Source organism: Candoia aspera, chromosome 9 (assembly GCF_035149785.1).
Source record: "Candoia aspera isolate rCanAsp1 chromosome 9, rCanAsp1.hap2, whole genome shotgun sequence".
NCBI classification, from domain to species: domain Eukaryota; kingdom Metazoa; phylum Chordata; class Lepidosauria; order Squamata; family Boidae; genus Candoia; species Candoia aspera.
In genome coordinates, this window is record NC_086161.1 from 6,111,110 (window position 1) to 6,134,234 (window position 23,125).

Genomic DNA, 23,125 nt, shown 5'->3' on the forward strand with positions numbered 1-23,125 from the left:
AGTCTTAATAAATATGCACCAGGCGTGACTTCATTAATGGGTCTCATCAAAGTTTGGGGAGATCAGTGATTCTAAAAAGGGGAGGAAAGAATGATGGGCATGCTCCGTGTCTAACTTAAGTCCCTTCCTGGGAACAGTAAGAACAACAGCACTGCTGGAAAATGAGTGACTTGGTCGTTAACTTTTAATAAGAGCCTTGCACTCAACGGAGCATCCTTTAATATGCATTTTTTGAAGTATTAGGCATGCTCACAGGAGCATAGCATGTTCTTTGTTGCAGTTTTAACCTTTAAGCAGTTGCAAAGCTCAGGACCACTGTCTAGATGAAGCTGAGGCCAGGGGGTTGCTTTAAACACCCCCTAAGGACACCTAAGGCTCCATTTTTATTTTTGATCTAACTAGCTGAGTCTCTTACTCCTCTTTGCAAAAAACAGAACATTACCTGTGACTCATTTGAGAGCTTGAAAGAGAATGGCCCAAGGATGGCGTTGTGAAAGGAAGAGCTAAGTCGTTGCTTCCTTTGTCCTCTTCTTTCTCCTCCACTTCCCCTGTTGTTAATGAGCATATTCAGATGTTTGGTTGCCTCCACAGGCTTCTTATATATTCTGTATATGAAGGCCTGGAGCCATCCCTTAATACTTTTAAAAGGTCTCAGTCATAAGTACATAAGCCATGGCTTAATGAATCAGATCTTGGCCCATTGAATCCAGCAGTCTGTTCTCACAGTGGCCCACCAACTGCACAAGGAAGTCCACTCATCTCCCAACAGATGGCCTTCAGAGGCAGTCACGCTGCCATCAAGGCTAATAGCTATTGATCCACATGATTTCCAAGATGGGGGTGACTTATGGGCCAAACAACCCTTTTTGTGTGTGTGTCCTCTAGAACCTTGCAGGATTGCATTGTGGAAATTTGATGGTTTGCCATTTACAGTAGCAAAATTGCCAAGTCCATAGTGGGCCTCCCTCAATTTATTTTAAAATTGTGCCCCTCTGAAAATGCCCAGCTCTGTCATGGTGAGAACGTGCTAGCAGAAAGAATACGTTGGTTTTTGTTTTCATTTTGCCTGCTTACAGTGTACTCCTTTGCATATGAATTTGAATATAAGTCCCAGTGTGTTCAGAGGGACTTACAGCCAGGGATATGGGTGTTACCAACACAACGCAAGCCACTTACAGCTCTCCAGATGTTGCTGATCCATAATTATTAGCCATGTTGGCTGTGGTTATGAGAAGCTGTAGATTGGCAATATCTGGAGAGCAATTCTTGACGTATAGACCTGCACCTGACTTCTTCTGCATGCATCAGTTGTGATGCTGTTACACATCCGACGTTAAGTAGGTCAATGCTTACCACCGGAATGATGACTTGATTGTAGATTCAGGGCCACCGTGTTATTTAATATAGAGTAAGTGATTAGGAATGCAAATCTGAGAGTGAGTGCGGAAAGCCTTGAGGAGGCAAATGAAAATGACGCCACCTTCAGCTTCTTGGAAGCAAGTCCTGTGTATAGATGTACATGTATTTCAGAGAGGAGGAGAGAGAAGACCTTGCAATGCTCAAATCACATTCAGAGCAACTGGAAAAAATATTTTGTTTAACACTTTCCCCGCTGGGTAGATGCTAGCTAAAAGAGTGCAGCACAGAGGACGTGAAATCCACCCGTCTAGCTGCATTGTGGAAACATAATGGATCACAAGCAATGAAACCAGTCTTGTGGATTTCCTCCAGGGATAGCATGCTCAGGTGGCTGGAATTCCATAACTTTATACTGTATTTAAAAACTAAGAAGGTTTCTAATGGTTGCCAATCATTGAAATGGAAGACTTTCCCCCTTCTCCTCTAATTAGTAAAATAGAATTAGCTCGCCATGGTTTGCCATTTACAGTAGCAAAATTGCCAAGTCCATGGTGGCCCTCCCTCAATTTATTATAAAAAAGGGCCCAGCTCTGTCTTGGTGAGGCCACGCTAGGAGAAAGAATACGTTGATTTTTGTTTTCATTTTGCCTGCTTACAGTGTACTCCTTTGCATATGAATTTGAATATAAGTCCCAGTGTGTTCAGAGGGACTTACAGCCAGGGATATGGGTGTTACCAACACAACGCAAGCCACTTACAGCTCTCCAGATGTTGCTGATCCATAATTATTAGCCATGTTGGCTGTCTCATGGCCATCTCACGGTGTTTTCATACATGAAGCTCTGTAATAGGAAGGAGCAGTAGACAGAATGCTTAGCTGCCTTACAAAGGCTGGTTACCATTCCCCTCTTCTGTCCCTTACACACTGTCAGGAATTAAGCAGTAAAGCATGAAACTTCACTGAAGGAATTGCCCTGTGCTTCTCTTCTTGTGACAAAGTTGCTGGCTTGAAATTCCAGTACAACATTGCTGTGAGGAACATGCCCTTTAGTGTCTTGTGATTTTGCAGTGCAGGAAATCTAGAGTTGGCTCCGTTGCCGCTCCTCCTGTGGTGCCCTCCAGAAAACATTGACCTACCACTCGGAGAGCGTCCCTAATAGGAAGGCCGAGGAAAAGATTCAGAACTCTTTTTGCTCTGCTGTTTTGCTGATTTGGTACTGGATTTTCAGTTGCCTCAAGGCCCCTCCAGAGAAGACTAATGTGGTCTTACTGCAAATTGTGCCAATCCACAGTTTGGTGGATTCTAGTCCTCCGGAGAAAATGTGTTTACTCCACCCAGAAAACTTCTGCTGTGGAAATCACTTAGATGCAATTCAGCAGCAACTCAAATTCATACTGGAAGCTACAAGTAAAGATATTTGCTTCATTCTTTTATTGTAGCCCAAATATTTAGAACTATGGCTCCCCCAGTTGCTTGCCTTTGGCCCTGCTGGTTTGAATAGAAGGGAGGTGAAATCCATAGGGTCTGGCAGGCACCATCTCACCTACCCATGCTATAATGTCACATCTCTAGAAATTTCCTGATCTTGGCTGATTTCACATTATTCTGCATATGCTATTCCACATTACTTTCTGGGTTCTTAAGCATCTCACTGTATCCTCAGTCCTCTAGGTACAACAATACAATATGAATGTGGTTATTCCTAAAGATTTCTTTTCCCCAAAGCAATATGCCATTTCTTCTTCCTGGAACGAATTACACGGGCTTTAAGAAAATGAACTATGTTTTGCTTTCAGGAATCAGTTCTTTTTCAGCTGATGTTGCAGAAATGTCTTCCTAGAAAATTGGATGCAGTAGCTACTTACAATTAAGCTTATATTATAATTTGCAAGAGCTTGTTTAATCAAAAGGGAGGTTAGTATCTGCATGGGCATGGCTCTGTGTCTTTTGATAGTCTCCTTCTAATAGGCAGGTTAAGTGGCCAGTGTGGTGAGGCCTGAAATCCTCCATCTTTTATATGAGCAAAGTTCCTTTGAATATTTAGTCAAATTATCCAAAATCAAGGGGGAAAAAGACAAGTTCAGTGAGGATTTTCTGTCCTCATGTTTCACCAGTGGCAATGATATCATTCTTCCATTAAAAAAACAACAGTTCAGAGTGCAGCTCTCTTATGAAATTGCTGAACCATGGTTTAATTATTCAAGGTTTTGCATGGGGTTCTATATAGATAAAGGTCTTGCTTTTGATTCAAGTTGTTTGGGTTTCAAATGTGGGGGAATTTGGCTAATTTTAGGGCACACCCTCCAGTTTTTGTGTGTTTGATGCTTCAGGATGGTCAGGGGCTATGATGCTCGTTTTGGGCAGGTGTGATGAAGGTTCTGTTACTTCTGATGAATTCCGGGCCTGCAGATGGCTTGGGGAGAGCCAGTTTGGTGTAGTGGTCAAGACACCAAGGTACAAACTGGGAGACTGTGAGTTCTAGTTCCGCTTTAGGCACAAAGCCAACTGGGAGACTGTGAGTTCTAGTTCTGCTTTAGGCACCAAGCCAACTGGGGGACTTTGGGCCAGTCCGTCTTTCTCAGCCCTAGGAAAAAGAAGGTAAGGTTAAGCCAGTTCTGAAAATCTAGTTAAGAAAACTAGTCCAGGCAGTCACCAGGAGTCAACACAGAAATAATGGTACACATGCATACAAAATGATTCAGGATTTCCTGCAGGAAGGAGGTCTTCCTGAGTCCACTAACCAACTAAAAAGCAAAGCAAGCTACTGGTTGCACAGACCTCTCGTAGGGGTGGTTACGACAATTCCACCTTGCCTGTTCTCCCCATTTTCTCCTTTATATTAAAAAAAAAAAAAAAAAAACCTAGAGAGAATTGGTATTCCTTTTTTGTCCACAGTTTTGGGTGCATTCTTTCCCTAAGCTTTCCCCCTAAGGCGCTTCTGTTCTTGTTTGGAGGAATGTGCCTTCTAACATCTGAAACCTGACAACAAAAGGATGGGTTACATACTACTGAGTGTAGATAGGGTGGCTCATTTTAAAACGGGAAGCAAAGGCGTATCTCCTTCCATCCCAAGCAGTGGTGAAATTAGAAAGGCTTTAAGGCAGGAAATGGGTGGTTGGAAAGGAGATACCCCTAACAGTCTTCAGAGGTCTGGAGGGCATCATGTTAGGAAAGGTGATTCAGTATGGCCCACTTTGGGTGTGGGAGACTGAGCCATGTTCAGCGTGCAGAGAACGTGGATCCCAGTGTTTTGCAGGCTAGGGTGGCAGATTCAGAGTGAATTTGTGTTTGTGTCTTTGAACCACGCAGCCGAGTACCAAATGGTTGTAATATCTGTTTCTTTTCCTTCCTTCCCATCATCTTGGCAGCTCCCCCCACCTTCACAGAAACTCCCCCCCAATACGTAGAGGCAAAGGAAGGCGGCAGCATTACTCTAACTTGCATGGCCTTTGGAAACCCTAAGCCAACTGTCACCTGGCTCAAAGAGGGAGAACTTTTGGGTGACAACAACAAATACCGGGTAGGTTTGTGTCTTGGAACGATGATCGACAATCTTTGTATACCCTGAGGCACCGTGTTCAGTCCACCACTTCCCCAAAATGTCTGATAGGAGAATGAAGAACAGTCTGAGTCTGACATCTTGAGCAATACCTGCTGCTTAATAATGATAATAAGCGCAGTAGAATTCTGGGGTAGATGGGTGATTGATCTAACCCGTTATGCAACTTCATTGTGTCTGAGTTACAAGAGGCTAGCAGGAAGCCTCTAGATCAGATCAATGTTTCCAAGGGCTTTTATCTGGTGCCTGGCAATTCTTCTTAATTACAGTTATGACCGCTGCAAAGAAATACAGCGGTGTACCTTGTCCTTAATTGGCTTTGTGTGATTGGAAGTCCCAATGAAGTCCATTTCTATGCGTGCCTTTTGGACAAACTACTGTTCTCCTTGACGTATCTGTGCCTGCAGGATGTGGCGGATCAAGGCAGTGATCTGAATGGATCTGCTGGGTTTCCATACAGAGTAGAGAGGGTCCTTTCTAAAGATCTCCTTGTGCCTTTTTTCCTCCTTTTATTCCCACACCTACAGTTTCTGACAGAGTGTGATTCTGTTCCCTGACCCAGAATGATTTGCAAAAGTAGCAAGGGATGTCAATGTGCAGGCCAAGCTACAGTGTGGTTTAAATGCAGCCTTAGGTTTAATGCATGCACCTTCCTAAAAGGCATGTGTAACTCCCCTGCACATGCCACAGGCTAGGGAGGAGCATGTAACTTTGCCACTCCCTGCTGTGGGTCGGACAAGCTGCTGTCTGTGCAGAAAAAAAGACCCAGAGATTTCGTTAATACTGTCTCTTGGATAGTCCAACTTGGGTTTTTGTGCACTGAACTTGCACTGAAGTGGCCTTTGGCTTTTTCAGGTTACTGATGGGAGTCTGACGGTGACATCCATCAGTCGCAATGACAGGGGTGCTTACACCTGCCGGGCGTACAGCATCCAGGGAGAGGCTGTGCACACAACCCGTTTGCTTGTTCAAGGTAATGGTGGGACAGAAAAGTCCTGGGGGGTTCTGTATGTGTAGCATGCTTGCTGTTGGAGCAGAGACTAAGGAACTAGGCAGAGAATACAGTAGCCTTTAAGGGTGGCTCCATGCTTTGCCAGCCTTAAATATTAAGGCCCAGATGGGTAGCAACACCTACTTAACTTTAGCTGAGAGTTAATACTTGGATGTAAGGGGGACTGGAGCTGAAAACAGTCATGCTGGGAGAGGACAAAGGTGAACCAGATTGCTACCAAATAAACTACATATCCACGAGGTCACCAGGATGCAGTCTCAGATCAAGCAAGACTTTGTCAATATGATTGAATGATGGTAAGGCTTTTATGATTTGCATTTAAGGGTTTTTTTTAATGAAACTTTTCATATGTTTGCCTCTTCGTTTCTACTTTATAAGACAAGAGGCTTGGCATGTCCCTTTGACCACAATGATAGGATATAGATTCAGTAAACAAGTTATAGTCCGGTGTTTTCTACTCTAATGGGCAGCAGATCTGCTGGTCTCAGGCAGCGATTGATCCAGCGGTGTGTTTCGATCAAGCCCAGGAGTCTGGGGCTGAAGCTCAGTTCCCTTGCCAGCAAAGCAAAGGGCTGCAAAAATATGAATGACCAATAGATGGCAAGGGAGCAGTTTGGTGTAGTGGTTAAAGGCACTAGGCTAGAAACCAGGAGAGTTCTAGTCTGGCCTTAGACACAAAGCCAGCTGGGTGACCTTGGGCCAGTCACCCTTTCTCTCAGCCCTAGGAAGGAGGCAAGGGCAAGCCACTTCCAAAATCTTGCCAAGAAAACTACAGGGACTTGTCCAGGCAGTTGCCAGGAGTCAACACTGACTCAGAGGCAACAACAATGACAACAACAAAAGATGGCAGCCAAGAGGTAGCTCAACCCCCATAGCGGTCCATATTTTTGCAGTCCTAAGCAAAACTTGTGTGTTACCCTTGAGTGATTAATTAACTGAGCCACATTCTGTTCCTTATTTCCTACTCCATCTGTTACCCTCCCCCCCATGTGTTGAGGATTCAGCTCCTGGTATTCCTAGTAGTATAGCTGAAGAGTTGGGCTTCAGCCCACAGGGAAATGTTGGGTGCCTAGATCCCCACAGGATGGTGCAACTGATCTTTGCATGAACTCTGCTTTGCCATGCAGGCTTCTGCTTATGAGCTCATCTCCCCTTTTCACCTGCTGAGGTAACTGTTTGTTTCTTGCTTTCCCACAGGACCCCCTTTTATCGTTTCCCCCCCAGAGAACATCACCGTTAACATCTCCCAAGATGCAATGTTCACCTGCCAGGCGGAAGCATATCCAGGCAACCTGACCTATACTTGGTACTGGGAAGAGGACAATGTGTACTTTAAGAAGTGAGTTCAGACCTAGATCTCAGGTGTTTCCCTCATGTGGTTCCACCTGATCCCACACAGGGATATCATTGAAAATTGGGGTGGAAATGGAGATTTGAGTGATTCTCTCCTCTCTTTTCCTGGTCTTTAAGCCATGCAATTGTCTTCATACAGACTAACCTGGCAAATCTCAAAACTGCCTGTCACCCTGTGGAAAATGTTGGAAAGCTTTCCTCACCAGCAAACAAACTAGTTTCTGCCTTCCAGCTCCTCACCTTTCCATCCCTCTGCTCCCTGGCTGCCTGTGCTTCCTGATTTGGAAAACGGTCATGGGGTGTTGAGATGTAATGCAACTGTGGTAATCTTGGGTGGTTGCAGATGGTGGGGAGAGGGCTGGATGGTGAAAGGTAGAAGATCCACCTACCCTTATAACTAAGTAAGTGCCAGAAGCCTCCAGACCACACAAGGAGACTGTTGTTGCTGTTACCACCATACTACTATTACTACTGTTATTTCTTATCCTTCCTCTTCTTTTTGTAAAAAATAATACCCAAACAATTTATTTCCCATCAAGTTGAGCAAGGATGGCCAAGGAACCCTGCAAGGGACATGTTTGGCACTGGCTATCCGAAGGTTACTGAGGTTCCCAAGATTGTCTTGGGGCAAGGCTCAAGAGAATTCTTCATGCTGTAGTTGTCAAAGGTGGGCAGTGAAGGAGCTGTTTCACTGACTTGTAGGATCCTAACATAGAATCATGAACGATTGAGCAGCTGCTTTCTCATAAACCTGTGGTGTATGCATGGGTAGTCATAGGTAAGAGCCATGATGACGTCATGCACACCACAATGTCATTGTGCAAAGTATCTGAAAATCACTTCCGTTGGGTGATAACATAAGGATGTGCATGATGTCGCTTTTCCCTTCACCACCCCCGCCCCCAGATGCCCATGGTGGTGTGCCCAGAAGAGGCCAATACTTCAGGCTATTTCCTCAGTCCTAAGAACTAATCATCCTCCATGGTGGTCCCCATTGGCTCAGATAGTGGAGTGCATGACCCAGCATGGACTTAGCTGCTATTGCCTTTGTATCCCTGGTTTGTTCCATTTGACTAACTTCCCCAGTTAACCTTGCAATGATCCTATAAAGTAAGTTAGGATGAGAAAGAAAAATGGGTCCCCATTAAGAATCTTCTGAGGTCAAGATACTGACTGGACACAACATGGGAAATCCATTATTAGATGTTGGCATCAGATTGGAGACTTTTTCCAAAGTTGTAATTACCACAGAGGAGGAACATTTTCAGGTACCCACCTAGTATATGTAAGGTGTTTACTTGCAGAGCAAATACCTCCTGGTTTTGCTGGGGGGGGGGTGTTAAATAGAAAAACGATAAAGTAGGACCCTTTCACCAGCACTTTGGTCCAGTTTGAATTCGCCCTTCCTTCCACATGGCAAATATTAATTATTTTATGGAAATCAAGAGTGGGAGTTTAGCTTAGTGAAAGCATTGGGCCAGTGCCCGTTATTTCCAGTCTGCTGCGGTATGAGGGCCATCAGACTGGGAAAGGCTGCAGTAGAGAAAGATGAATGGAGCCCCTTATTCACAGAAAGTTGCATAATCAAGGAGAGACTTAATATTAAACAATGTCTGGTTTGATATCTGCACTGCTCTCAGATACCTGCCCGCTTCTCTCCTTGTTCTCATCCACTTACAGTGACCTCAAACTAAGAGTACGGATCCTGATTGATGGGACGCTGATCATCTTTCGAGTCAAGCCTGAAGACGCCGGCAAATACACTTGCATTCCAAGCAACAGCCTTGGCCGATCACCTTCGGCCTCTGCCTATCTGACTGTGCAATGTGAGTGTATTTTCCAAGGGGAACAGAAAAGGGCAATGCATTAATGGGGCTGCGTGGAAGAGTACCTGATTGATCTGGAAAGCGCAGCTGGTGGCATACCTGCAAAGCCTTCCCTTGACCTTTGAAGGAGGTTGGGAGAAGAGGGTTGGCTTGGTGTCATCCAGAGAATGGAGAATAGAGTGTGGGTAAATTCCAGGTAGTCCTCGTTTAGCAACTACCTTGTTTAGTGACTGTTCTCAGTTAAAGTGTGATGAAAAAGTAACTTTGTGACCAGTCCCCGCATTTATGACCTTTGCAGAACTGTAAAGCAAAGAAAAGCTGAATGAAGTTCATAAAATTGTGATGTTTCATGTAGCAACTGCTCTGCTTAATGACCAAGTCGCTGGTCACAATTGTGGTTGCTAAAGAAGGACTGCCTATACAGGGACTTCAGAGGCACCTGCTCATCGATAGACCTGCTGGGTTTTGCTTGACCCAACGCCCAACAGCTTTTATTTTATTATTTGTGTCATCCCAGTGTTTCTGATCTGGTGAACACTTTTGGGAAGCTATTGCTTATTAGCTGTGTGCAGTTCATCTTCTGATGTGGTTTTTGGCAGAAGTTAAATCAAACAAAGGAAAACCCAATATATCCTTGCATGTCCTGCTGCAATGATGAACTGCATCGGTATATAATCCCTTTGTCTGCCCTGATCTCTCTGACTATATCCTGTTTTAAATGGACGTGGCTATTGAACGATGCTTTCAGTACCTTTCCCATGATTTTTCAGTCTGTTTGGGATGATTGGATATTGGAATTGGGTGTGCATTACTGTACATAGAGTGTGTCTTTAATATCTCCGTAGTATGTTCGTTTTCTTTCAAATTCTGTCTTTGGCAGGCCATCATGTATGAAACTTTAAAGAAACAAAACATGAGCAAGCCAGATTTTAATGTACTTTTTTATTCCATGATCAATGCAAATGTAAGCAATCCCAAATTCTTAGCAACGCTATCTGATTATACAGTCTTCATTTGCTTCTGGGATTTATTTTATTATATGTTTAAGGAAATTATTTTATTTCTTTTCTTTCTCTCTTCTGCCTCTTCCTTTTCCTTTTTTCTTTCTCTGCCTCCCTCGCATAACTCCAGGAAAAGGGAGAAGTGAAAGGAAATGAAAGTGGAATTCCAATTTTGTCATGAGATTAGAAAGAGGAGGATGCAAGCAAAGTTACTATCTATGTTCTCTCTGTTTACCTAGTTTGACAAAACGAATGGTTAAGTAGCAGAAATGGATAGCTGTCAGGAGTGAGGAGTAAGAAAGAACATACCTATTTCAGTTTAGGAACAAGGACATGGACCCACTAGGATGATAGGGTCATCCTGGATTTGAATTTATTTTTATTTATTATTATTTTTTTAATCTCGCCTTTATTACCTTTATAAATAACTCAAGGGGGAGAACAGACCTAATCCTCCTTCCTCCTCCTATTTTCCCCACAACTACCCTGTGAGGTGAGTTGGGCTGAGAGAGAAGGACTGGCCCAAGGTCACCCAGCCGGCTTTCATGACTCAGGCGGGACTAGAACTCTCATACCACGCCTGATTGGCTCTTGGGCTGAGAGAGAGGGACTGGCCCAGGGTCACCCAGCAGGCTCTCATGTCTAAGGCAGGACTAGAACTCTCCTACCACGCCTGATTGGCTCTTGGGCTGAGAGAGAGGGACTGGCCCAAGGTCACCCAGCAGGCTCTCATGCCTAAGGCGGGACTAGAACTCTCATACCACGCCTGATTGGCTCTTGGGCTGAGAGAGAGGGACTGGCCCAGGGTCACCCAGCAGGCTCTCATGTCTAAGGCAGGACTAGAACTCACAGACTCCTGGTTTCTAGCCTGGAGCCTTCACCAACAGATCAAACTGGCTCTAGTTTACTAATTTACAACCTCCTGTGTGCTTTGAGGCCTCTATGGGGTGCCAGTCAAGGATGAAGATGGACTGGCCTTTAAAAGTATCTTCTATATTTCTCCTGAGGACTCCTCAAATTTCAGGTTGAATTTTCATTTTTATGGGAAGCAGTTGTAGCACCTTAAATGGATTACACCCCAAATTACTAGTTGGATTTGGATTGCTTTTTAAAATCTTTCTCTGTCTTTATAGTTTTGCCAAGCCTGGAATCTTCAAGTTTACTTTAAAAATCACTCTAGCCCATTCTTAAGGGAGCGTGCCAAAATGGGCATCTGTTTGTCCTGTACCCCAGCATTAATTTTAAATAGTTTTCTACCCCTCCTGTTTTCACGGAAGGCTTTGCACCTGCTAAGCCTTTGCATCTATGTGGGAAACATTTTTTGTAAAAACATTTTTAAAGCAAGGCTAAATAGTTTAGTATTGATCATGGAGGTGAGCAAGTGTGTAGACATTGCTATTTTCCAGCCCCCAAGTATATTTCTTATTGCTAAGTGCAGATAGGGGAAATATGGTTTTCATGCCTGAAGCTTCATGCAGATGCTAAGTGATATTCTAATGGATTTAGAAGAGATAATGAGTCTGAACATAATAGTCTTTGGTGGCAGTAATGAACATTACTAAATTAGCATATGGGCTTTGGAGGCCATTAAAAAATGTTACTATTGCTTTCCCATCCCTTGCTTTGGGGCGGCTACAGTAGAAATACATGTGTCTCAACCAGTCTGGAAGTGAGACAGAAAAAGGCCAGATGTTTCAAAAAGAAATGATTACACTTCTTCATAACTTCTGATTGCTTCCACTTCAGATCCTGCCAGGGTAGTAAACATGCCACCTATTTTATATGTTCCGGTGGGGATACACGGATACATCCGCTGCCCTGTTGAAGCTGAACCACCTGTTTCCTTGGTCAAGTGGAACAAAGATGGACGCCCTTTGCACATTGAAAAGGTATGCATGGATTTTTTTTTTCCGAATTGCAAATGTTGATTTCATTTTTCTCCTCTCCTTCCTCCAGAAAGCTCAAGATTTGATGCAAAAGGGTCTCTCCTCTTTTCATCTTCACCGCTACCTTGCAAGTTGGTTGGTGCAAAGAGAGGGACCGGGTCAAGATCACCCTATATCTTTCATAAATGAATTTAAATCATACTATCTTTAATCACTGCAGTCTGCTGAATTGAGAGTGATGATTCCTGGTTCAGGGAGGCAAAATCTGAGCCATAATCCATCATTCACTTGCTTGGAATAAATCTCATTCATTGTATTTCTTTATTGGAAGGATTGTTGTTTGATTAATCAGGTTCATAGATGGGCAACTTACCTGGTAAAAGATGCCCCCAATTTATGGGCCATGAAATTATTTATTAGTAGTTAAAAGATCCTCTTTAATGAGACTTCATCCTGCTATTATCTTGGTTTAAAATTCCTGTTGAGAACTTCATACTTCTAAATATTTAAACAAACTCAATATTTAGCATTTTCTTTAAATATTCATGGTTTAAAGATGATACCTTGTTTTAAATAGAGGCTCATTCACTGCTGTGCCTTTCATCTTCAGCAGAGCTGGTCTAGTTTAAAAGAGAAAGTCAAATCAGAGCTCTAAAGCTCATTAATTTATACCCAAGAGATTTCTTCACATGCTTTATTCACCCATTGAAATCAATGATTATTTATACAGCCTAATATTTGGCCAGACCATTATTCCCTTCTCTTTTTTCCCTCCATAAAGGGGCTGCCACTTGCAGCATACATTTCTGCACTGATAAATCTAGATTGATTGCCAAACTTGCTTTCCACTTTTCTGTAGTAAGGTATCTACCAAACTGCTTTGGGTGGAACTATAAACAAGGTAATGGAGAGTTTTCTCAAAGCTCTCTAATTAAGCAAGCTTGGGGTTGAGCAACCTTCTCCACCATATCTCCAGCACTTTGCCTCCTTTGTTCTCACTGCTGTGGTTCCCAGCCTAAGCATGTAAACTTGAAGTTTTGGTTTTAAGAGCACCAGGTAGGCTACAGGATTAGTTCGGAACACTCTATCAACTGACCTTCCAAGAACCAGTCCCTGATCACTAGTCACTTGGATGGCCCCAGCCTCAGTATTCGTTCTTCATCTGAGCATTCATCTTTGATGAATTAATAGTTGCTTGCTCGACTATTCCCTGCCTGGTAGAAACCAGCCAATTAAAATGGATCTTACGAGAGGGCCTCCAAGGAATTCTGAAAGATTCTCCATAACTTGGGGCCAACTCTGAAAAGGCCCTAAATTTTACATCTGCCATCCAAATTAATCTTACAGGAAGGTATGGTAGCAGACATGAGCAAGTTTGCAAGAGTGCAAGTGGTCCTTTAAAAATCACGGTCCCAAACTGTTTCGGGCTTTACAGGCTAGAATTATCTTGCACTGGTCCTGGATAGCTGGCTAGTTGGAAAGAAAATAGATCTTGTTTTGTCTGCAGTCCTGGGCAGCTTCTTTAGGAATAAACAGTTGCATGCGGAAGCCAGGCTTATCCAAAATCATGAGCCAGTTCAGATAATTTTGTATCTTGGCTGTTGTTGTTGTTTATTCGTTTAGTCGCTTCCGACTCTTCGTGACTTCATGGACCAGCCCACGCCAGAGCTTCCTGTCGGTCGTCAACACCCCCAGCTCCCCCAGGGACGAGTCCGTCACCTCTAGAATATATCTTGGCTGTAAAGCCAATTAAATCAATTGAAGGGCCTTTGTTGGTTTGCTTTATGCCCAAGTCTACAAACAAGTCATTGTGCATACTGTCTCAGCAGGTGCTGCTTCTGGCTGATCCTGTCTGGCTTTTTCACAGGGTTGGGGCTGATTAGTATTTGGATGAGAGACCACCAAGGAATACTAGAATTTTGTGTATTTGTTTTGTGCTGAAAGTTCTCTCTAGGTGTGCTAGAGAGAAGACTATCCACCTGTCTTCCTCCTGAAATCATAACCATTGTGACTGAATGGTGTTAAAGAAAAAGCTGGGGGTGGCGGTGGCGGGGGGGAAGGCTATATGGGTTGATAGCTTTGTTGCAAATAATACTAGAGGGACACCTATCAACAAATCAAAAGCATTGTATCAAAACCCAGGGGGAGGTTGAGTTATTCTGGTCCAAGCAATAGCTATGATCATTTAAACATGGATATTTTCTGGACCAGAATATTTCAGCCTCTCCAAAGGGTTTTGATATTAGGTACTATTTCCCTGCCCCAGCCAGACATCTTTATTCTGTGAAACTCAAGTCTGCAAAAATCTAATTTCTTCCATTGCTTTGGCAGTATTCAGGCTGGAGTCTTCTGGAAGATGGTTCAATTCGAATAGAAGAAGCAACAGAAGAAGCTCTTGGCACATACACCTGCGTGCCTTATAATGCCCTGGGTACTATGGGCCAATCACCCCCTGCCCGATTGGTACTGAAGGTATTTCACTGGTTGATGTATTCCTGTTTGGTGTGTGAATATGTGCATGCATGCACGCGTACTAGCAAAGTGCGCAGATTTGCCCTGTGCAAGGTGTAACTTGGAGTGGTAGGTCTGGTGTGTTACAATGCTCTCATCCTGCGAGGGGGAAGATACTGCAGTTTACAGAGCAAAACTGAGATTGCCTAAATTGCAGTAAACATTAACGCCTGTTCCTTCAAAACAAAACTGTGATTTTGGTTGGCGTGAAGTTCTCTTTTAGAAGGATCTCTGTTGCTGATGTGATATGGAATATGTGCAAATATTCTAACTGTTCACTGGAAAAGTCAGTGCATCAAGCTTACTTGATCGATGGTGAAGAAGCATGATGGGGGGAGGTCTTTTATAGAAAAGAAGGATGGCAATTTTCGTAATGTTGATCAACGATTATATTAGCGTGGTCTGTGCACATTTGTGAGTACAGGTATGAGAATAGTGTGTAAATCATGTGAGTGAAGAGTGTGCTCGTGCAAGGGGCGAAGTTTGAGTAGGGAAGTGTGCATGCTTGAAAGAAAGGGAAATGCACACATAGAAAGCATTGTGCTGCCCCTTATCCATGCATTTAGATGGGTCAGGGCTTGGAAGTCAGTATTATTTGTCCACCAACTGGCTTTGGACAAACTCAGTACGTGGCTGAAAAGGCTGCAGTTAGCTGACAGCTCTAGGTTTTCAGTGAGAGACCGTAATGGAATGTGGGGAAGACCTTGGGAGACTGGGCCCGGAGACGCTGCCCAGGGAAAGGTCAGATAAGAGATAGCAGAGCCCACAGCTGGATAGTGGGAAGGGCAAGAGGCTCAGAAGGGGACCCTCCCTAGTTTCTCAGGCTGTAAAGGAGACTGCGGGGAGGGGGGAGATTTGTATTTTCAGAGTTGCAAGATTGAAGGCAGCCTCATGGGGTAAACCAGACAGGAATCACAACCAGGTGAGCTAATTCTACTTTATTGTAAAGTTTCATTGACAGAATCTTGCAAGTCTGAAAGTATAATTATCCCCCCTCCCTGCAGTCTCCTTTACAGCCTGAGAAACTAGGGAGGGTCCCTTCTGAAACTCTTGCCACACCCACTATCCAGCTGTGGGCTCTGCTGTCTCTTATCTGACCATTCCCTGGCAGCGTCTTCTGGCCCTGTCTCCCAAGGTCTTCCCCACATTCCAGCACAGAGACATTGGACAGTAATTGTTGTTTGTTTTTCCTTTCCTCCCAACTGCCCCTCCCTTCTGGCTTCACAGGACCCACCCTATTTCACGGTGCTACCAGGCTGGGAGTACAGACAAGAGGCAGGGAGGGAGCTCTTGATTCCCTGTGCTGCAGCAGGAGACCCCTTTCCTGTCATCACTTGGAGAAAGGTACCCGGCCTGCCAGAACAATCTGCAGGGCCTTTGGCTTTTGATGAGTATTGCAGACAGAGAAGCCACACTTTGTCCCGGTAAGAGCAAACTGCAGGTTAGCTGCTTTGCTTCGGGCTGTACCACTGTCGCCCTGTCTTACAAAGTGGGTGGGGGAAACCCATCTCCTTGGCAGGAAGCATGTAGGAACTGTAGGAAGTGTAGTTGGGACTTTGGAGGATCCCAAAGCAATCACAGCCCCTCATCCGCCCTCAGAGTCCTTCTCTGAGTTTTCCAGGGCAGGGCCAGGCTCTTCCTCCTACTGGACTGTGATTTTTGTCCGAGATGTATTGCAGCACATTAGGACTTCATCAGGGAACTGAAGAGGGAAGGAGATCCTGGCATCTGGGGGGAGCTGAGCCCACTTCTTCCCCCTCCCTGTGATGTCAACCTCAGCTTGCCTTGGTCTTCATCTCCCAGAGTTGGGAATGATGATGGGAGTGGAAGTCCAGCATAAATTGGATTGAGCAAATCATGGTGGAGTTCACCAATGAGACCGTATTCATGCAAATGGAGCCAATTTGTGAGAAAGTCTAGCAGAAGACACAAGGAGAGGTTCAAAGTCATCCAGTGAGTTTCAAGTGTTTGACCTTGATCTTGCAGGCTTTGTGGGCTTCTTTCTTCTGTAGTTCTTGGTTTGTATTCAGTGCTGGGCTGCTTTTTTAAAGTTTCCACTTACGCTTGTAGTTCCAGACTGGGACCCATTGAAGTCCTTATTCTCTTCACCTTTTGGATCCCTTTATTGTCAATAAATAAATAAATAGACCTGGCCAGAGTCAGTGGTGGAAGGAGAAGGAAATCTCTTTCCATTTGCCATTGTGGCAAAACTATTGTCTCAGGAAAAGTGTAAGCCTGTATAGCATCCTAGGCCAGTCCTCTGATGGGAAAGATGTTGCCTTTGAACCCTAGAGGAGCCACCTGACTTCATCAAGTAAACCGATATTAACCTACTGAAGAGAAGCAATAGCTCCCTCTGCTGTCCTAAAGCGGTGAAAGAGTGATTTAAGCCTGAATATCTACTGGAACTGCTTGCTTCAAGAATGATTCAGAAGAAGCACATGGGAGAGACCAGCAGGCTGCTTCCATGAATAGCAGAGAGATTCTGTGCTCGCCCAAGATCCAAAGCACTTCTTCAGAATCAATTTGGAAGTTTGCACAAGTTACTGATCAGGTGTCTAAGCTTCTTGGCTTCCCAGCATTCCCACCAATTCAAAAGGAGGTGGATAATTGGACTTCTGTGAGTGAGGCTAACAAAAATCTCCTTTCTGAGATTAAAATTCTGAGCGTACCTGGAGCTGGAAGCCTTAGAAATTCAACGGATCTTGATCCAATTTCAGGTTATGATGTAGCTGAGCTAGTTATAAAATGGACATTCATCCCTCCCTCCTGACTTCTAGAGCTTAGGAGACTTATGTGGCCCTGTCTGGTGGCTGCAGGGGACATGACAGATGTAGTTATGCTCCATCACTGCCAACCTTTTTTACTTTTAAAAGGACAGAAGCCTCTGCAGGACTCAAGGCACTTCTTTTCCTCTTTGAACCTCCCCCAATCTTTCCAGACCAAAAATGGTCTGAAATTTGGGCTCTAGCAATTCTGGAAGGCTCAGGGGGCAGAAAAAGGTTGCTGGGGGAGCAAGGAATATGTGACCTGGTGGCCACAGGTTGCCCACCCAGATCAGGGCAATAGCTTCCTTGCCCTACATTGGCCCATTCCCTCATCTTTGCAAGCCATCTATGGCAGCTTCTGCTTTATACAACTCTTGCTGTCCCTGTCGTACTTACCCAAATCACTTTGTGGGGGCCCATCTTCCTCTGCCTCTTTGGCCCATGACTGCACCCCATCCCGTGGCTTTGGAGTTTCTCTGTCCAGGATCACCTCCCATTCCCCAGCAGACAATAGCACCCTATGCCCAGGTTTTTGCAACATGTCTCTGAGTTGTATGTGTGTGTGTTCCCCCCACCCCACCCCTCTCTCCTTCCTTCCCTGGGCCTTCTCTCTTGTTTGACCAAGGTAGGGAAGCCTAGTAGAAGTAGGCATACCACCCTTCCCAGTGGAAGCCTCCAGTTCCGATCTCTCAGTAAGGACGACCACGGAGAGTGGGAATGCGTTGCTACCAACATTGTCACAAGCATCACGGCGAGCACTCATCTGACAGTCATCGGTAGGTATGAGGATGCTGGGAAGCATTGTTGGCATGACCAACAAGTTGGACATTGGGGAGGGCTATGGACACTTGTGACACTTCTGCTACAGATTTTTTTTTAATGTAAAGATGTATATGGGTACTCAATGCACAAAAATGTGATTCTGTGTAGTATACAATCATAAAAACAGATGATGGTTTCCCCAAAACCACAACAAAAGTCAATAATAAGAACAAATCACACAGGTCAGGGCATAACAGGGACTTCACCTCTCAGGACATGCTCTCCTAAGATCCTGACCTTCCTCACCCTAAAGCCTGAAGTCTTCAAATCCTTCTTGAAAGCTAACAGGGTTGGGGCCAGTCAAATCTCTGTGGGGAGGTCATTCCACAGGGCAGGTGCCATAACTAACTGGAGGAAAAAGTTGGGCAGTACAGAAAAGCATTTTGTGTGCAACAGCATTTTCTAGGCTCCTGTCTCTCACTTTCAATTAAATCTCCCCAGTTCCTTCCTGCTTATGATTCTGCTCTTTTTCCCCTGGATCATTCTGCTATTAGGAGTAGCTTCCCAGTGAAAGAGAAAACACTATCTGGAGAACTTCCATTGAAATATACTGATAGTATATTTGACTGTGTTTGTTATCAATCAAGTTGTTTTGTTCTTTTCAATGAAAGTCCATTTCAACTGAATGAGATCCTGGTTGCTTTCCACATTGGTTCCATATCCCTTCCTGCAGGTTTCTTGATACCTTTTATTTTATCAAATAATAAGCATGGAAATGTTAGGGCTCTCCAGTGATCTACATTTGAAAGGGAAATTCATTTGGTGCCTCCTTTCTTTCACCCTAGTTTAAACTCTGTTGCATTAATCTTGATTTCCTAATTCCTTTCTCCTTGTTTTCAGGTACAAGTCCCCATGCTCCAAGTAACATCCGTGTTGCTGTTTCCATGACCTCAGCCAACATTTCCTGGGAACCTGGTTATGATGGCGGATATGAACAGACATTCTCAGTTTGGTACGGCCCTCTGTGAGTCATCCCAGCATGCTTTGCTTTCTGCTTCTTTTCTTTCCCAGCTGGCCAGAGTGAAGAGTAGACTTGAGGCCTTGCCCTTCTCAGACTAAGTTCTCTTGAATGTTGATTGTGCTCTTGTGCAGCAGCAGCAGTACACATGTATCTCTTCTGAGAAAGGAGATTTTTGCACCCTGGATCTTGACTGGTTGACATTTATGGTATACGGAATAGGGCTTTGCCTATCCCTTCCTGAGGTGACTTCCCCCATCATGAAGAGATGATCAGTGACATTTACATCTTGCTTTTCTTCCATGCTGGAACCCAGATTACTATTCATGGGATTTCCAAATAGATCATTTTATCACATCAGATGCTTGCTTGGACCTCATGTGCTCAATTTTCAATTAAATAGGATCCTTCAGGAATATCCAAATCAGGATTTGTATCATGGAAAGACAACGGGTTTACATTGGCTTCCATAGTTACCCTCACCTGTAATCAAAACAGCAGCTTACGTTCCTGGGGAAACAGCAGCCACAGAGGGACTGGTGGGGAGGTAAAGTGTTAACTATTATCTTCCTCCTTCCCAGCTCCTTTATGATACAGATCCAGTCCTGATCCATTCTTCCTCTGCAAGGAAGCAAAACAAAAAAGAAGTGTCCCACAGTTCACTAAACTGAATGCACCCCACCAGCCATATATCTGTGGTCCGTCAGGGGCTTGATTGCCTCTTCAGACCTGTGGTCTCAAGTAAGTGAGACCTAACAAGCCTTCAAACACAATCAGGGCCGCAACTAGGGTCTGTGTCACCCCGAGCAAACAGGGATTCCACGCCCATTTTGGTGACCCCTCAGCACACATTTTGGCACACACACCCCAGCGCGGCACCCGGGGCACATGCCCCGTTTGCCCCCCGCCCCCCAGTTGCGGCCCTAAACACAATGGTTGGGTTTACACAACATGCTGATTTCTAAATCTGAGTTAACAGTGCTGTACGCATGTGATGTGCTGTGCCCAAATGAACTATAGTATGGCATCCCTTGATGGTTTGATTCATACAACAGCTAAGAACACAGCTGGATTTCTACCATGTGCTTATCCAAAAACCTATTTTAGCTTAGTCTACTGTGTTGTACTAACCGACTGTCCAGTTGGTTAGTATGCTATACATCCTATATATCACTGTATGTAACCCAGTCTTCCTCAACAAAACACACTCTCAACATATCTAGAAAGCACCAGCTGGAAAAAGCTGGTGTGCCAAGTTTTGTATGGTGATGTAGCTCTTCACATCTACCTTCTTGTGATTTGGAAGAAATTGTCATTTAGAAGCTGTCTTCTGAGGCTACCAATATCAATATTTGCTAAGAGTTCAGGCTTGTGGCCAATATGTTCATCAGGGTGCACTTTGTATTTTACCTCTAAAATATGGCAGACCAAATCTGTGCTTCAGAATATTTACATCCCTCCATACATCTAGGTCTAGCACAATCTGGAAGGCTGCAGATGCCAATATCCATTTTGGATTGAAAACTTTCCCTTCCTAATCACAACTCTACCTTGTCCAGATTCTTGCTTGGTAGGGGTTTAATTTTAGAAATCACATCTCAGTAGAAAATTGATGGTTGGCTCACACTTCACATCCCACCTGAAGCATCAAAGAGTGACACGGAAGTGTGAAAGAGTTGTTGTGCCCAAAAGGTATCTGGACCACTTATGCAATATTTTTCAGTATTCTAAAATAGCTGCCCAGGTTTTATAGAAATAGATATAGGGCATTCCAGCAGAGTTCAAAATTTATCTTTCCAATAAAATTATTCCTGCATCTGGAATGCTGTCAAAATAGCAATCCAATTGTAGGCCTGAAGGCATTTTGCTGGGGTTCTTCTGAAAAGGAAAAAAAAAAATCCAGAAACTACATAGATTATTCCTTACAGTGGAAAGTCCATTCACTTTTCTCTAAATTACACTCCTTGAGTCAGTTCACAAGTCCTTTTGGTGTTGATTAATCAAATGATGTATGTGCAAACAAACCAGCTTCTATGGAAAAGATCCCAAAGGACAGAGCATAGATTCCCCTAGATTTGGGGGCATATTATTTTTATTATTTAGGTAGTAGCAGGTGAGCCAGAAGATTTCACTAGCATGAGAACTTAGAACATTGCTGCTAGTTAAGTTAGACAGCAGTGGGCGAGTTAGATAAGACATTGGATTTATATTGCCATTTCCAATCCTTACTGCTGCAGCAAATCTCCTTTGGTGGAGGTGGTACAAGTAGTGTGGCCAGTTTGCCTCTAATCTGATTGATGTTCTCTCAGTTGGCTGTAAGGATATGTCCATGGCCTTCTGTATGGTGTTGCCTATTTTCCTCCTATTTTTCTGTCCTCTTTCTGTCTCTGTGCCTTCTCCTCACCTCATTTGACCAGATGAAGTCCACTGGTAACTTAAATATTAGATATGCAAGTCTAATAATAATGAACTGTTTTGATTTTTGGAAGGAGGGAAGGAAATTTGGGTGGGGTGGATGGACTCAGTTACAGTGGTGGTGAGTGCACGATTGGGAGACTTGAAAGAACAGGTTAGGGATACATTGTCTTGGAGAAAATCTAGCTATGTGGTTACTAGAAGCCGAAAATGACTTGATGATACATAATCAATCAATCAAAAAAATAAGGACTGTGCAATTGTGTGGAAGGACAAAATGAAGGGAAGAAGGAGGTAAGAAATGAGAGAGAGAAAAGGAGAAAACTCCAGCCTCGTTGTTAAGGAATTAGGTTTTGAAGACAAAAAGTAATCACCATCTCTGTGATTAAAATGTCCTTGAGAAAGGAGTGATTTCCAGCCTTTCATAAGATTCCATGTCTGATGATGGAGGAAAACCTTCTCCAGATTCCTGCCAACTTCCTTGGTGATTGATTTCTATTGTACTATTGAAAAATTTGGAATAACTTCATTAACTGTTTCCCCCCAAGTTAATGTGCTTTAAAAATGAAATTTGTGCCTTTTTGCTTGGGCAGACACATGATGTTGTTAGATGTAGATCTTCCTGGTAGCAGCACTGGTGTTTAAGCTGGGTTTGGGATGTAAGATGGGTTTGCTTGTTTTAAAGGTGCTGAGGGAAATGTTCCTTTGGGGTTCTTCTATTTTTAGGGAGTTGGTTCCAGACCGACTCTCAGTCTGTCACAGTCTATCTCAGGTTCATGGGGCCTGGAGAGGGTGCTTATTTCTTGCAGAGCATCAGTCAGGGCTGCTGAGGTTCACAGTAGCATTCCCTGAGATGAGAGTGCAGCCTAGAACATGTGTAGATCTCAACTGGTGGTGTCACATGTAGAAATGTCTCCATGGTATCTAACAAAAAACCTAGGTGAAAATTATGGGTCAGGGCCAAATTTTGGTCCCAAAAGGCAGTTCAGGCAAGAGAAGAGAGAAGAGAGTCAAGGGAGGTCTGGAGAAATTGATAGTGTTTGTGTATCTAGTAAGTGTTCAGTTACACAGCTGAAGGTAGTGGCCAGGAAGAAGAAGCTGTGTAGGCAGGGATGGGTGACCTGGAGTTAAGAGTGGGAATAGTAGTCGTTTACCTCCCAGATGCTTCCCTGACAAAAATGAGGCCAGAAGGATAGCCTTTCCAAGGAGAAGTTATGCCAGAAAGACCATTTTATTCCATCTCCTGGAAGAACTACAGTTTTAAGGCTACCAGAGCTGGTCCATCTGGGCTTTAATTTCAAGGATTTGAAATTAACACCGTTCTTGAGATCCCTTTGTTTGACATGTGGCCCTTCAAAAACCTGAGTCCTGACCACAGTTGTCATTTTTAATGTGGAAGAAATCAGACACTCTTACATATATATGGGAAGGGGTTGTGATGATTGCATCTAATTCTGTTTTAGTTCACTTTGTATTTAAAGTAGCTCCCCCGCTTTAATTGGAGATGTTTGGCCCCTGGCATGCCTTGGAATGGTTCTTGAGCAGGATACGGTGCCCAACCCTTTCCTCCATGCTGCTGTTCAGTCCTTTTCATTGCTCAGCTTTTACCTGAATTCTTTTCTGGTTCTTTTAAAAACTCTCGCTCTTGCAGCCC

At 44.0% G+C, this 23,125-nt stretch overlaps 2 protein-coding genes across 2 annotated transcripts in view; one reads left to right on the forward strand and one right to left on the reverse strand.

Moving 5' to 3' along the window:
- ACAD8 (acyl-CoA dehydrogenase family member 8) overlaps positions 1–23,125 on the reverse strand; it is a 256,274-nt gene that overhangs the window by 207,983 nt on the left and 25,166 nt on the right. The window lies entirely within an intron of this gene.
- Positions 1–23,125, forward strand: part of IGSF9B (immunoglobulin superfamily member 9B) — a 78,267-nt gene that overhangs the window by 25,997 nt on the left and 29,145 nt on the right. The window contains exons 4-12 of the mRNA XM_063311275.1: positions 4,729–4,880; positions 5,775–5,892; positions 7,129–7,270; positions 8,965–9,110; positions 11,858–12,000; positions 14,329–14,469; positions 15,736–15,852; positions 17,902–18,052; positions 18,939–19,062. Coding sequence (XP_063167345.1) covers positions 4,729–4,880; positions 5,775–5,892; positions 7,129–7,270; positions 8,965–9,110; positions 11,858–12,000; positions 14,329–14,469; positions 15,736–15,852; positions 17,902–18,052; positions 18,939–19,062 — 1,234 coding nt within the window. The remainder of the gene's footprint in view (positions 1–4,728; positions 4,881–5,774; positions 5,893–7,128; positions 7,271–8,964; positions 9,111–11,857; positions 12,001–14,328; positions 14,470–15,735; positions 15,853–17,901; positions 18,053–18,938; positions 19,063–23,125) is intronic.